Here is a 16,299-nt window from a genome sequence, read left to right as displayed (position 1 = left end):
GTCAGAAAAATCCCCAAGACTCTATCTCCAAAATAACCAGCAAAAAACAAGGCTGAAGGTGTGGTTAAAGTGATACAGCACCAGTTGTGAGCAAGCCAGCTAGGCTAAAGCACAAAGTCTGAATTTAAACTTTAGTACCAGCAAGAAGGATAAAAAGGAGGAGGAAAAGGAAGAACAAGGAGAGTAGGAGGAAGAGGAAGAAAAGGAAAAGAAAGTAGGGCTGGGGATGTAGTTCAAAGGTAAATACAGGAGGCCCTGAGTTTGAAACCCAATACCACACCCAAAAACAAAAACAATCAAGGAAATCATTAATATAATGTTCATGATGGTGTTTATCTTTGAGGGGTGAGAGAAGGGAAACAAAAAGGATGACATACAAGCAACTTCAAGGACACAATGATGTTCTGTTACTTTGAGTGATCAGGGATACAAGTTTTTATTATTTTTTAATAACTATGTTTTATATCCATTCTTGTTTGTTCTTTCTGCATCTCTCTCTCTCTCTCTCATACACACACACACACACACACACACACACACACATTATACACTATCATGCACCTGAGAAATTCAAAGCTGGGATCAGGTTGAATTAAACACCATAGGAAAAACGCAATGAGTCCAAAGAAATAGAAATTACTGCTTTCAGTCAAGGCCAGTGAGAGGAACACACGGAGAGGTTGGGGGAGGGGGAGGGGAGGATTAGAGATTAGGAAGAAGAGTGTCCTTGTTGCCCAAAGATGGGTCCACACACTACAAAGGAAGGAGATGGTAACATCCAAGGACAGTACTTCTTTCCCCTTGGGCTGGTCTGATACAGGAAAGCCAAGTGACTTTAAACCAGGGCCAACTCTGGGCCATGACCTGTAACTGCCAGAGACATCACCTCAAGAATTGTGACTGCCTTTGCCTACAACACTGGATATGGGGAGCTCTCACAGTTGTTGAGGAATGGCACAAAAACTGCCCAAATATGGAGGAAGACTGACAGCCCTTCATCGAGTATTTGGCTCTAATATTCTTTGAGCTTAACAGCCAAGAAGATGTGTTTTTATACATAACAGAAAGTAAAATGCATAAAATTTCATGACAATGTAAAGAAAAGACCTTTAATCCTCTCATACCTGTTCTCATACCTGTTAAGCTAGCAATCTTACTGGTAAGGATGTGTTTTCAAATGTATGAACAAGGTCATGCCTTACAACATTATTCATGAAGCAAAAGAAGAAAAGAAAAAAATCAACTTTCCTGTCTGTGGAAGAGGTCTTCATTTAAGAGAATATGACAGAGAAATACCAAAGTTCAGGAAAAATACTGGTGAGCCAAGAACAAGAAAAGGCCAGGTAGAATGAGGAAGCCACTTGAGCCTGAGAAACAGGGCAGAGGAAATGTAGACACCAAAACCAAATGGAGGCTGGGAAAGTGGCTCAGTGGTAGAGTGCTTGCTTTGTATGCATGAGGCCCTGGGTTCAATTCCTCAGCACCACATAAGCAGAAAAAGCAGGAAGTGGCACTGTGGCTCACGTGGTCCTTCAACCAAAGGGCTCAGGTAGATCACTAGCCTTCAACTGAAGAACTTAGGGACAATATCCACTCCCAGAGTTCAGACCCCACAACCGAAAAAAAAAAAAGTCAAAAGCTGTTCCTTGTGCACACAATTTGAATCATGATCTGCAAAAGTAACAGCCAATCAATGGGGTCCACAAAAAGAGAGAATAGCCAATCAACAAAAACCCAGTTGCCCCATAAAAACCTTTCCCCAGCTCCGTATCTGGGTAGCAGGAGCACGAGCACCTCCACCACACTCTTCTGCCTAGCTGCCCATCTGCCTGTCCTGTACTAGCACCCTAATAGAGCCTATTTGCCTGGCTCTGTAAATTCTTTTACCAATCCACATTCCTGGCTCTGACTATCCATGAATGTCCATCTCTAAATGAAGCTGATTCAAAAAGATTTGGCACATCCCTGGTCTGGAACATCTGGGCAAGATTTACAAAGAATAATACCCTCGTTGTACCTTTGATGTGGCCAGGTTTTCTGTGATGTTATTAAATAATGTGAGGAAGAGTCTATACTTACCCAAATATATCTCTTTGGCCTATTTCGAGTTGACTACTCAGAGAAAGTGCAGACTAATGCAGACAAAAATGACTTGAAAATTGTCCTTTCATTAATAATAGCAACAATAATAATATATTCATCTACATTAATAAATGTAGCAGATATGTTTTTCACCTTCTCTTTCACGATCTTAAGAAGCTACAAGCTTTTCTTTTAATAGCTAATACTGAAATCTGAAGTTAGGATTTCACACTTTTTTACAGCTGACATTCCTACTACTTAAACCTCCAGCCCTTCTTTTTGCTGGTTATTTTGGAGATGGAAACTCTCAGATTTTTCTGCCTGGATTGACCTTGAACTGTGATCTTCCAGGTCTCAGCCTCCTGAGTAGTTTAGAATTACAGATATGAGCAACTGGCATGCAGCAAAAACCCACAAACTATATGAATGAGTATATATGATAGCAAATTGGAGGGCATGGCTACAAATGGAATTCCTTTAACTCACCTATTGTCTCTGTGTTTTGGGTAGGCCTAGGTCATACTTCTACATTTAAGAATAACAACAAGATCCATAATAGCCTTATTTGGGGTAAAAGACCCACTCAAAATCCCTTGTCTCCAGTGTTTAGGGGTTACTATATGACTTAAGCATATATATTCTCCCAGGTCAGAAAGTATAAAGACCCCAGATAAGAATCACCATTTTGCGGGGTGCCCATTGCTCACGCCTGTAATACTAGCTACTCAGAAGGCAGAGATCTGAGGATTGCTGTGCAAAGCCAGCCCAAGCAGGAAAGTCCATGAGGCTCTTATCTCCAATAAACCACTAGAAAACTGGAAGTGGTGCAGTGGCTCAAGTGGTAGAGCGTTATCCTTGAGCTGAAGAGCTGAGGGACAATGTTCAGGCCCAGAGTTCAAGCCCCATGACTGACAAAAAAAAAAAAAGAATCACCATTTTGAGTCTTCAATCCTATTTCCTATGGGGGAAGCAGGAAATGTTTATCTCAGCTTTCCTAGTTTTTCTACTTTATCCTGTTTTACTAAAAATAAACCCTTGTTAAATTTCTACTCTGTGAGATTGTCCTTTTTGTGAGATTCCTCAAAATGTTTTTTTCACTGTGGATCTCAAGTTTCTGTGAATTGAACAGAGACTGGGAGGCTGAGGACCCCTGTTCTTTCCATTCTCCCACACAGAGCTGTACATCAGGAAAACACTCAATTTCTATGGCGGGTCTGGATATTATAGGGTCTTCTGGTCTTCCTTTCACTCTTCACCATCTCATCAACAGATGAGTATGGATTTTCTTTAATTTTTCTGAAAAATACTATTTTTCCTTCTCATTTCCTTAAGGAAACTCAGGAGACTTTTAACCCTGGTTACTTTTACAGAAAGAAGTCAGGTAGGAGCTGAGTTGATAAAGAAGATTTTATTTCCTCTTTTTGTGCATTTCTGTGTGTTTGGATTTTCGGATGTTGTGCCTGCATTGCTCTTACTGTTGTATGGGAATTCAGACATGAGAAAACAAGAGAAGCCACGTTTTGGGAGGCTGAATTGAAAGCCTTTATTAGAAAGCCAGTGGCTTCCAGGGGACTACTGTCTCAGAGACCCACAGCTGCCTTGAATACACTTAACACTGTTGGACAACTGAGCCATGAAAGTAGGAGAGGAAAGAAAGCAGAAAAACAAGGCCAACAAACCAGATCAACTCCAATGGAAAGGTGAAGTGGGACACTATGGTGACCAGAGGAGAGACATGACGCATGGCATAGGGCCAGGGTCAGGGAGCAGGGTCACAGGAAACTCTACCTAGAGTCTCACGAGTTCAAGGCACAGGACTAACAGGTCCAGTAACCTATCATCCAAGTCCCTGCCCCTGCCTCTAGGAATTCAGGACCACCTATGGGGGGGAGGGGAGCTTACCTGCCTCTACAATGAAGACAAGATGGCACCAGTTAAACTCAATTCCCTATCATCTACCACATGGCCAAGATGGCAACAGTTAGACCTAGTATTCTTATTTCATTACCTTTAACAGGATTTACCTGGACAAAGAGATGGTAACTTTTTGTTTTCTTATTGTTGTTGCTATTTTCCTTTATATACCTCTTCTTTTTGGGGGGAGAGGGTCCGGACTCTGGGCCTGGGCACTGTCCCTCAGCTCTTCAGCTCAAGGCTAGCGCTCTACCACTTGAGCCACAGCACCACTTCTAGCTTTTTTCTTTTTGCTTATGTGGTGCTGAGGAATAGTACCCAGGGTCTCATGCATGCAAGGCAAGTGCTCTACCACTGAGCCATCTTCCCAGCCCTTTTTATACATCTTTGAATTAAAAAATATATACATAAACATCATTAACCATTCAGGAAATACAAATTAAAGCCACAATGAGCTATCACCACACAACTTGATAACGTCTTTTAAAAAGTAAAATAATAATTTAAAAATCTTAAATCAATGGCGGTCCCATATCAAGCCCCCCTCTCCTTCACTGGTGGCATCCCCAAGTCTGTCTATCCCTCTCCTTCTCCCTCTCCTTCTCCCTCTCCATCTCTCTCTCTCTCTGTCTCTCTCTCTCTCTCTCTCTCTCTCTCTGTCTGTCTCTGTCTGTCTCTCTCTCTCTCTCTCAGGAAAATTCACACCCCTCCCCTTCCAACTTTGAATCCTGGAATCCATCAAAAGGATGGCTAAAGAATTAAGCACCTTTGTCTCTCACAATCCACTTAACCAGCCTCCTAAAGGGGAGATTGTCCATTAAATAGAAAACAATTTGCATTTTCAGCACAAAGGATGCTCTCTGCCTGGTGGGCTTCAAGCCTCTCCTTAATTGTGCCATTTGTCTCAAGAGCCCCAGAGCATTTAAAGGTTCCCAGTGAAGTGGTCTGGACCTGGAGGGGGCAGGGAGAACAGTTGATTGTCTGGCTCGCATTGTTCCTTTTGTCTGCTTGAGCAGGACTCAATCTCATTTCCAGAAGGTTCAGGCTGACAGGCCCCATACACGGTCTCGCCCCTTTCAGAGCTTTAAGCTGAAGCCCACAGACTTTCCCAGAACCCACCGCGGCCACATTGGGGCAGAATGGCTGCCACTCTGGTGAATGGGCCTTGTTTTCCTTTGACTTGATGTGAGGCCTGGGTCAGGGGAAGGTGCTTGGAGCTGCTAATCTACACCGGACGGTGGGAAAGCAAGGAAAGATAGGGCTTCCTCTGTGTGGCAGAGAATAAAAGAAAGAGCTTGAATTCAGGTGCTGAGGGAGTAGAAATGGTTGTCATTAGTTATGTGAGCAGGGCAGGAGCACACCCTGGCCCTTCCTCTCCCAGGTCCATTCTTTTGCACAACCTTTTCCCATCTCCCTCTTGAAATTCCTTTAACAGAGGGCAGAGCCTCTCTTGCCACTTAAAGCATAAATATAGAATAGGTTAAAATGCAATGTAGAATAGGTCTCCACATGGATAGAGGGTTAGTACCTCTCTCTATTCCCACAATTAAGAGCACATTTTTAAAAAAGTAGATATTAAGATGGTTGGGGGGCTAGCACCTAAGGAACTGCACAGTGGTGATTTCTGGGGCTTTCCTTTTGTTTCATATATTTCAGGTTTATTTAAACTGGAGTAGCTAGCAAATCAGAAATGCCACCAGGGGAAGATACAGAAAATTCCAAGAAAAAGCTTTCTCCTAACTAAAGGACCAGGCCAGGGGAAGCTTAGCATCAGAAAATATTTACACTAACTGCTATATTCTAAGCAAATGCCTTAAGGGGAAAAAATGTCCCTTCTCTACTGCTTCAGCAATGACTAAGCAAGAAAAGAAGACTCTGATGCTGGCTGATATAATGAGGTATCTCCTACCCACATTTCTGATTGGGACTAGGGAAGGTGAAGGAGCAATCTGTGACTGTTAGCATGTCACTGTAAGAAACAACTTAAAAGCTGTTTTTGTTAGGCCTATGAATTAACTAAAAGCAAGATAAAAACTGGGCAACCAGATCACTCACTTTGCATCTGTGTCCTTTGTTCTGAGGTGAATGCAGTCTCTGGATTTGCCTATAAGCATCTGTGGCAGAAGGCCAACTGGCCCTCAGATAGGAAATACCTTTTTACCTGTTGAACAGGTAAAACTTCTCAAAAGAGAGAGCAACCAAACACTCAAAAGATTACCCACAAGGCAGTAGACTTTCTGGTCCCTTCAAATGGTTTGTGATTTTTTTTTAAAAAAATCATTGTGAGACAAAAAACAGAACTAAAATCCAACCAGGCCACACCACTGACTGGGCACATTTAATCAGTAGGCATACCTGCCAACCAATCTTCCCTATTTAACCTAAGTCAAATGTTTGTATTTTCTAAGATGGCTGAAAATGTAAATAGGTGCTGCTTCCTGTAACTGGCATGTAATAAAACTCTTTCTCCAAAAACTCAAGGTTCTATTGTCATTGCCACCATCTAAAGTCAGTGAAGACTATTACACCCGATTACAGTTGACGTGATTTGTCCCACAAAACTTCATGTGCTGGAAGGCTGGTCCTCAGTGTAATGGTAGTGATAAGTGGTGGGTCCTAAGAGGTGGAGCCTAGAGAAAGGTCGTTAGGTTATTGGGGGGATTCTATTGGGAAAGATTGAGGTCGTTTTGTGAGTCATTTTCTAAAAAGAGAATGAGCTGTTATAAAAGGAATAGCCATGGCTCCTCTAATCCCCCTCTGCCCTCTGGTTTCCTGTATCACCATGGGAGCACTCTTTCAGATGCCTCACCATTCTGATATCCTTCACTATTAGGCCTTTATTCTCCACTATGAAGCCAAAAGGAAAACTAATCTTGGATTTTACATCTCCAAAAGAGGTTAGCCAACACAACTTCTTTTTTTAAAACATACAGCCTCAAGTATTATGTTTGGGCAATGAAGAATGGAGTAGGAAATGCCGTAAACTCAGTAGTTTCAAAGCCCCCCTCTGTCCTTCTCCTGGGATGGTAACAGAGGATACTTCATACAGAGGACTTTTACTGCCACCTAACAGTCACAAGTTTAGTTTTATGGGGACTAGCAAAGAAGGCATCCTGCTTCTTTTTGAGTCAGTGTCCAGAACCAGTAGAGGCCTCCTAGGACCCAGGACCCCCACAATCCCTCCCTAGACAACCTAGCATGTAGGATTCCCTTAATGGAGGCTGGGTAGAGAACTCTTACCTCCACCAACTGATAGAAACAAGTAGAAGAATGCCAGTACTACAGAAGCAATGCCAGTACTGACAAATACAAACAGACTAGTAAGAGCTCAGAGGCCCTAACATGAACCCAGAAATATTCAACAATGACCCAATCATGCAGGGAACCAGGTAAACCATGCTTTAAATGGGGGAACATAATCATTTCATGACAAGATTGTGATGATACAGATTTTAGGACTGCCCGACAAGATTTTAAAGTATAAAACTGCTTCAACAAGCCATTCTGAATACATAAAGAACACAGGAGGTTTCGGGAAAAATTTTAACTGAATCATAGAATAACTATAATTGGAAACTGAATGGATAGGCTCAATACTAGAATTGAAGGGACAAAAGAAATTCCATGAACTTGAAAAACAACAGAAACTACCCAATCTAAGCAGCAGAGAAAAAATCACCAGAAACATAAACAGACTCTCAGAGGTCATTAAAAAAGTCTAACATTCCTGTAATTGAGGGACAAAGAAGAGAAAAGAGAGCAGATATATGACAGAATCTGGATATGATGATAGCTGCCTGTAATCTCAACACTTCAGAATCAGAGGCAGGAGGATCACGAATTCAAAGTTAGCCTAGACCACATAGCAAGATGCTGTCTAAAACAACAAGAAAATATCCTCATTCCAACAAGGCATGGTGGTATATGCCTGTAGACTCAAAAGGCTGAGGTAGGAAGATATTTTGAGTCCATGAAAAATAAAATAATTTTATATTTTAAAAAAAGCAATGGAAAAAAACTTTTCAAATGTGTAACAAGGCAAATCTACAAATTCAAGAGTCTGAGTGAAAAACAGGATAAAGCTAAAGAAATCTGTTCCAAAACATATCAGAACTAATTGGCAACTATAAAAAAGGAAAGGAAAGGAAAGGAAAGGAAGCTGGGTGCCAGTGGCTCACGCCTGTAATCCTAGCTTCTCAGGAGGCTGAGATCTGAGGATCACAGTTTGAAGCCAGCCCGGGCAGGAATGTCTGTGAGACTCTTATCTCCAATAAACCACTAGAAAACCGGAAGTGACATTGTGGCTCAAGTGGTAGAGCGCTGGCCTTGAGCTGAAGAGCTGAGGAACAGCACCCAGGCCTAGAGTTCAGGCCCCATGACCGGACCCCCCCCAAAAAAAAAGTAAGGGAGGGAGGGAGGGAGCTACTCAGAAGGCTGAGATCTGAGAATCAAAGTTCAAAGCCAGCCCAAGCAGAAATGTCTCTTATCTCAAGCAAAAAACCAGAAGTGGAGGTGTGGCTCAATGACAGAGTGCCAGTCTTGAGTGAAAAAGCCAAGTCCAAGTGAGAAGCTCTCTCTCTTTCTCTCTCAATTCTGCTCCCCTTTCTTTTAACTGTTACAAAAGCACAAGTGGGGTTGTCATTCATCCACTAAGCATCAGAGGCAGTTTGAACATGTGTACTCTTGGGCTCATAACCTTCCCAGACCCTGAACTCCATTCACTGCAGCTGCAGTAAGCAGAGGGAGGACAGCAAGCTATCTGGAAGGGATGAAAGCTAAATGAAGGAGAGATTGGCAGCCCAGAATATCATCTAGTCTCAGAAAAACAACAAAAAGAGTTCTGAAAGAATTAGTCAAGGACAAAACAAAATTTTACAACTTGAAGGGTCTTGGGAAGTATCTATTGTGCTAGTAGGGATCCAGATCCCAGAAAATATGTGTAACGTCCAAAATCTCCAGTTAGTGCCGGAGTGGAAACTGGACTCCATAGTTCTGACACCAATTCCTTGCTTTGTGAAACAGTGAAAAAACTAATGGCTAGGAAGAGCTTCACCTGGGCACTCTTCTAAGTGGAAAGAAAAGTCCCTGACTATTGAGATATCAAGGAAGTCACATGTAGGTCAGGTCAGCACAAATTTGAGGAAAGACTCTAGAAAATGAGAAAGAAATTGAAAAATTAGAATTGTTCAGCAATCCAGACAACTAACATAGACCTTTTGGTGGAACTGTTAAGACTTTCTAAAAACCTCATCTAAACCGTGAAATCATTACATAAAAAGTGATATATAGTATGTGAGTCAGCTTTGTGTCACTGTGACAATATGCCTGAGAGAAACAACTGAATAAAAGGGAAAGGTTTGCTTTGGTTCATGGTTGCTTAGTGGATGGGTTTGGGTCTGTAGTGACAGAATTTATCCTGTTGAGGAAGCATGGCTGAGGAAGCTGCTCAGCTTATGGCAGCTTGAAATTTAAAAATAACTAAATAACTAAATAAAAGGTTCAAGTGAAGTTGTGCTGTGGCTCAAAGTGGTAGAGCATTAGCCTTGAGCTAAAGAGCAGGGACAGTGCCCAGGCCCTGAGTTCAAACCCCACAACCAACCAAAAAAGAAACAACCAAAGAGATAATGATTTTAAAAACCAGATTCAAGTGGTAGAGTACCAGCTTTGATTAAAAAAAGTGTTTAGGGTCAGCACCTAGGCCTTAAATTCAAGCTCCAAGACTAATAGAAAGAGAAGGGGGGAAGGAAAGAAGGGAGAGAAAAAGATTACAGATGTTTTAGTCTGCTTTGCTCTAACAGACATTTTTCTTCTTGAATGAGTATGTCTGGCTTGTATATTCAGAAATGTAGTGTTTGGGGTGTCATGTCTGAGTTGTGTTCAGTACCAAAAAAAAATCTCCAAGATAACTTTGGAGTTAGACGTGGTGGTGCACATTTGTAATCCCAGCTATTCAAGAAGTTGGGTCAGGAAGATCTCTTGAGGTCAGCCTAAGCAAAAAGAATTGAAGACTGACTTACCTCAAATGAATATGCTTTCCCAATGCCATCACCTGCTCCAGTGATCACTGTAGAGAGAGGATGGGTTGTAATCAATAAGACACAGCTCTAAACTCTTCATTGGTGCCTATATTTCCTCATATACCAACTATCTAAATGACATTGCTTTACTTGAGACGTCTTAGCCCTTGATGACCTTTCTCTGAACATTCAAAATTAAAGTTTTTATGGGCTTTTCTGTTTGTGCCAATACTGGGGCTTTAACTCAGAGCCTGGCACTTTTGCTTAGCTTTTTCACTCAAGATTGCCTTTCTATCATTTGGGCCACACTTCTACTTCCAGCTTTTTGGTAGACATACGAGTGTCTAATGCCTGTCCTGGATGGCTTTGAACCAAAATTCTTAGATCTCAGCCTCTTTAGTAGCTAGGATTACAGTTGTGAGTCACTGATACCTAGAAAGATTTTATGTTTTGCTTTGAGGAGGGCTGTTTTTGTTGTTGGTGGTGGTCATGAGCTTGAACTCTGAGCCTGGGTGCTGTCCCTCAGCTCTTCAGTTCAAGGCTAGTGCACTTGAGCTACAGTGCCACTTCCAGTTTTCTAGTGGTTCATTGGAGATAAGAGTCTCACACAGACTTTCCTGCCCAAGCTGGCTTTGAACCATGATCCTCAGATCTCTGCCTCCTGAGTAGCTAGGATTACAGGTGTGAGCCACTGGTGCTGGGCTGAGGTGAGCTTTTTAAAAATTATGTTTTTAAAGTACTTATATAAAGGGATCTTAATCCCACATGACAATTCATAAGTATAGTTGATCAATGTTATCCCTCAATCTATCCTCAATTGGTAAGACTGTGGAAAACACTTTGAAATTCAACGAAGAACTAAGCCAAGAAACATTTTATCCAGGCTCCTAAAGATTTAGACAGTACAAGCCTTAACTCCTCAAGGGCAAGCTCTGTACCCTGCTATCTCTCTACCCTCATGCTCAATGGTTGCTCCAAGAACATTTCAAGGCTCCCTCTGAAATCAATTTCAGCCTCCTTCCACACCCACTCAGCAGGAAAGCAGCCTTCCAAGACTTGTGGGACAGGAGAACGAAGACCAAAATACAATAGGAACAAAGGGAATACAGCAACCCAAAGGAAGCTGAAATTTGTACTAGATACAGACTAGACAGTACACACAATCTAATAACTACTGTCACTTGTTTAGTGATGGGGCTCTAGGCAAGACCTTGTTTGAATGAACGTCATGAATTCAAATATCATAATTTGGTAGTATATTCCTGCAGCTTCCCTTAGCTTCCACAAGTTAAAGGGCATGCTTTAAAATGAATAATGGGAACAAAAGATACACTCCATTTACTTGAGAGTAGGTGGAGGCCACGACATACAAGCATCAAAGGAGGGTATGGCAGAAGTGTCCTAATTTGAACAATTTTGCTATGATTTTATCTGTTCCTAGGAGCTCCTGAGTGGATGCATGCATGCCCCTGCTCCTGCTAAGTTCAACAGACTTTGCATCTTACCTTCTACACAGGGAAGCACCTTCAAAAGCACCCAGCCTAGGAATACAGCCAAGATACTCATGTACCAGCACACACTGGTAACTATCAAATGCTTACTTTCCACTCTTCCAAGTGACATCACTTGGTTTATGTTCATATGGTGCAGGTACCATCCCTAACTTCTGTGTGTTCAAGAAGAGAAGCCCAGGGAGAGAACGTTCTTGATCAAGGTCTCAGTGCTAAAAATGATAACATCAATATTCAAGCCTAAACTGTCAGACTTTGGATCCTCAACTCTAGAAAGTTATGCCAGTGAAATAACTTATAAAGCAAGCACAGAGCTTAGAGTGCTCTATCCGGAGAAATTTAAGGCTCTCAATAACTCTACTATCTGGAGTTTCTTCTCATCCCCAGTTGGAAATATATTTGTCTAATGTCTTCCTGTGCCCTCTTCTAACAATAGGTATGTTTAATTTGGATTCAAAGCATAAATATTCTAAGTTTCATGTGAACTTTCTTTTGGAATGTGTGTTCTCAGAGAGTCTATTCCCTGTATTTTAGCAGGCAGAGGCTAGGCAAAGATCTAGGTCTCCTTAGCTCATAGTTGTTTGAATGGGTGAGGAACAGAGTATTTGAATCCAAAATATTCAAACTCCAAGCAACTCAGCAAGCTCACTTGAGAGAGCACGTTATACACACACACAGACACAGACACAGACACAATATAAGAAGTGTTGATTATAAATCCATATGCTATTCTAAACAATTTCTTTCCCAGATGGTATGGTTTTTTTTAATTAATAATTTCTACTGTGAAGTGTTTAAGTTTGCACAGTTTGGCAAGTAAGGACCCAGAATGCCCAGCTAGTGTGAATTTCCAGTAACTAGCAAACAATTGTTTAGTAAGTAAAACCCATGCAATATTTAGGTTGTAACATACTAAAAAATGTATTTCTATTTTGTCTGAAATACCAACTTAACTGAGTATTCTATGTTTTATTTGGTAGCTCCATAAATTTGTTAACAATCCTGGCTGTTTAACCCTGGTTGATATATCTAAAATTACTTAAATTCTTTTATTTTGCTTAAGCCAGTGAATACTTATTTTTTATATATTTATTTTTAGTGTCCAACTTTGGAAAGAAACTTTAAAAGACCCTAGCATTTCCTCCAAGGAATTGCTAAAACTTTTACCTTCACCCCAATGAGAAACTGAAATTCTGCAGGATGCTTCTTCCCACACACTAGAGCCTGAGGCTCCCATATCTAACTCCCATATCTAACTACCTAGAAAATGTGGCTCCAGAGAGATTTTTGTTGCCTTGATTTTGCAACACACTCACTTTTCCAGGGCACTAAGAAAGTAACAAAAATATATAATAAAAATAACATGACAACATTCAGATTTCACAACTTTGGAAACAACTTTTAGCCGAATGAAAGCATCATGTACTCATTATCTTGTCCATGTAATTGTAACCCCTCTATATAGTATTTTCACAATTAAAAAAAAAGAAATCTGGATACAAGGCTGCAGAAATCAAAAAGAAGATAATCCAGCAGGTGAAGCTGAGCAGACAGTCACACAGGTAAGAGTTGGGGAGCATACTTTTCTCATGATTCTAGCGTGCCCATGACACGCTAATCTCACTCATACTGTTTAAATCCCACACATTTAATAATATTAAGTTCCAAAAGGAATTGCATCTTTGCTCTCAAAGAGAAAAGACACAGCATATCTTTGAGACATCAGTAAGACTCAGCAATAGCACACATTTAACAAGAGATGAAAAACTCCCCTTACCTGCCCACTGGCCCATTGACTTCAAGAATGACCTTGACTGTACTTTCCAGAAGCTCAGGAAAATGCATCGGGAGAATTTCATGCACTTGACCAGGCAAATCAGGCACACCAGCAGCCCTACAAAAATGAAGAACTGTCCCAGAGCCTCCTCCATGTCTACACAACTGATGTTGCTGAAGACCTGGCGGGTCCCTTGGGTGTCTCCTAGGCCAGAGCTGCCTGGGGGCCTGCCAAATCTCCTCTGGGCGGCACTGGGTGCATTCCATTGACTTCAGGGCATGTAGATTACAGTAACCTCTTTAAACAACCCTCTGATTCACAGGCTTTTGAATAAAGTATTCTTTCTAATATCTTTATAGCACTGCTAGGATTTTGTTACTATAAAGGGGCTGGTAAAGAAATAGGAAGTGGGCATGCATAGAACAAAACAAAGTCTAGACAGAAAAAAAAAATGGCAGCCCAGGGGTCTTTTTTCTAGATTTAGAGATTGCAATGGTCTAGTCTCTCATTGAAGGGGATGGAACCTTAAAAAGGCAGCCCAAGTGGGAGGTCCTGCAGTCAGGGGGATGGGGAGTGCACCTGGAGAGGGTTCTTTTCAAGGGCTATTGCCTGACCCAGACCCTGACTTCCTGTTTTGAAATGTAATCCCTGCTTCCCACCAGTTCTCCCAACACCACACTCCTTCGTAAGGGGCCCTCTTCAGAGCCTATACCATACTTGCTGGACTTTCAGCCTCAAAAACTGTGGCTCAAATAAGTCTCTGTTCTTCCTAAAGTTAGTCCACCTCAGGCATTTTGTTATAGAAATGGAGAGTTGACTAATATAGAAACTAAAAGAATACTAAATCCAAATCAGTCAGTCATTCATTCAACAAATGTTTATTGACCAGGTGGCAGTCACTGTTCAAAATCCTAGGGATACAATATTAAAGAAGCAGACTATCTATCTCAGAGCTTAGATTCTATTATGGGAGACTAACAAAAAGTTTAAAATACGATGATAATGACAGAAGTAAGCACAGGGGGAACATATTAGAGCAACTCCTTAGCAGATGCTTAGAGAATTTCTGGAAGGAGTTCCATGATGAGATGGCCTTTGGGTTGAAATTTGATCAATAAGGAGACAGCCCCCAAAGATGGGGGGGGGGCACCTCCAGACTGATGTGTTTGAGGAACAAATGGGACAGTATAGTGAACTAGGGAGTTCAGGTCTGGCTGGAGCCATCTTGACCAAATGGATGGTAGGGTCTGGCATCTTGTCTTCATGGTAGGGGCAGGTGAAGCCCTTGTCTTCCAGGTGATGGGCATGCTTGGATCCTGGAGACAGGGGTGGGGATTTGGATAATAAGTTACTAAAACTGTCAGTCCAGTGCCTCTGACTGGGAGTTTCCTGTGACCCTGCCCTCTGACCTGACCCTATTTAGGCACAGACCAGCTCAGGTACCATTATGCCATGCCATGTGTCTCCATGTCTTGTCCTGTCTCCTACCTCCTGGCTCTTCTCCAGTGACCATGGCATCTCACTTCAACTCTCCATTGCAGCTGAATTTGTTTGTTGGTATTGTTTTTGTTCTTTCTTTCCTCTCTGGGCCTTCATGGCTCAGTTTCCTGACAATGTTAAGTGTATTTGCTGGCTTCTGGTCTTTGAGACAGGAATCCACCATGCAGTTGCCAGCCTTTTAATAAAGACTCCAAGATTTGACCTCTCAAAATATGGCTTCTCCGTTTTCTCACCTTACAACAATAGTAGAGGGACTTAGTTGTAGATAGCAAGGGAGAGAAAAGAAGGCCAGAGATGGGGGGAACAGACAATTCTTGGTGGAAAGTTTGAAATTTAATCAAAAAGCAACAAAAAGCCTTGCATGGTTCAAGCCAGCCTGGGCAGGAAAAGCCATGAGACTCTTATCTCCAATAAACCACTAGAAGACTGGAAGTGGCACTGTGGCTCAAGCGGTAGAGCACTCGCCTTGAGCTGAAGAGCACAGGGATAGCGCCTAAGCCCAACGTTCAAGCCCCACAACCAATGAGAGAGAGAGAGAGAGACAGAGACAGAGACAGAGACAGGGAGAAAAGAAAGAAAAAGAAAAGAAAGGAAGGAAGGAAGGAAGGAAAAAAGGAAAGAAAGAAAGTTTCTACATCCCTAAATAAATATTGTCAAAGTGTCCTTCATTCTTCAGTCTTGCCAATAACTTATGAGAGTGTTTTTCTATTGCTGTGATAATAGAACATATTGACAAGCTTTGGGATTCTTCTTATGGGTGAGAAATAGTATACATGTTGTTTTAATTTAAAATTACCTTTAGAAGCCAGGAACCGGTGGCTCACATCTGTAATCCTAGCTACTCAGGAGACTGAGATCTGAGGATCACGGTTCAAAGCCAGCAGGAAAGTCTGTGAGATACTGATCTCCAATTAACCACCAGAAAACCAGAAGTGGTGCTGTGGCTCAAAGTGGTAGAGCCTAGCCTTGAGCTGAAGAGCTCAGGGATAGTGCCCAGGCCCAGAGTTCAAGCCCCATGACCAAAAAAAAAAAATTACCGTTAGAGGTGATGTTGAAGATATTTTCCTAAGTCAGTCAAAGGGCTGCTTGTACTTTTTTCTAGGTATTTTCTGGCCTGTTGTTTTGCTTGCTCTTTTGTTTTTATTTGGTTTGTTTGAAACAAGTCTGCCCATACAGCCCTGTCACTGGAAGAGTTATGAAGAATTCCTTCAACTTCAATGCTTCCGTGGAAGGTTGTCGGAACTTGAGAATTTTAAGGGATCTCACAAAAAAAAAAGGTTGTCTCAGCAGATGAAAGCTTTAGCAAGGATTTATTTTAGTGTAACAGAAAAAAGTAGGGAGGAATAGAGGGGAGCAGTCTGTATGCTTTCCATACAGAAATTGGGAGTCTGACACAGTGGCTAAATCTATACTCCTAGCTACATCACCTAGGTGCTAATTGTTGTTCAAGGCCAGTCTTGGCAAAAAAAATTGACAAGACTCTATCTGACCAATGTTT

General features: G+C 41.7%; 1 protein-coding gene across 1 annotated transcript in view; it reads right to left on the bottom strand.

Annotated features, from left to right (window-relative positions):
• The window catches only part of Hsd17b3 (hydroxysteroid 17-beta dehydrogenase 3), a 47,198-nt gene extending 33,743 nt beyond the window's left edge, over positions 1–13,455 (bottom strand). The window contains exons 1-2 of the mRNA XM_042686982.1: positions 13,302–13,455; positions 10,014–10,060 (exon numbers count right to left, since the gene is read on the bottom strand). Of these exons, the coding sequence (XP_042542916.1) occupies positions 10,014–10,060; positions 13,302–13,455 (201 nt within the window). The remainder of the gene's footprint in view (positions 1–10,013; positions 10,061–13,301) is intronic.
• Between the last annotated feature and the right edge of the window lie 2,844 nt (positions 13,456–16,299).

The sequence above is a fragment of the Dipodomys spectabilis genome, unplaced genomic scaffold (assembly GCF_019054845.1).
Source record: "Dipodomys spectabilis isolate Male_0828 unplaced genomic scaffold, ASM1905484v1 ptg000098l, whole genome shotgun sequence".
Taxonomy (NCBI): Eukaryota; Metazoa; Chordata; class Mammalia; order Rodentia; family Heteromyidae; genus Dipodomys; species Dipodomys spectabilis.
The sequence above is the reverse complement of the archived record's forward strand: the minus strand, read 5'-3'. Positions and strand labels throughout refer to the sequence as shown.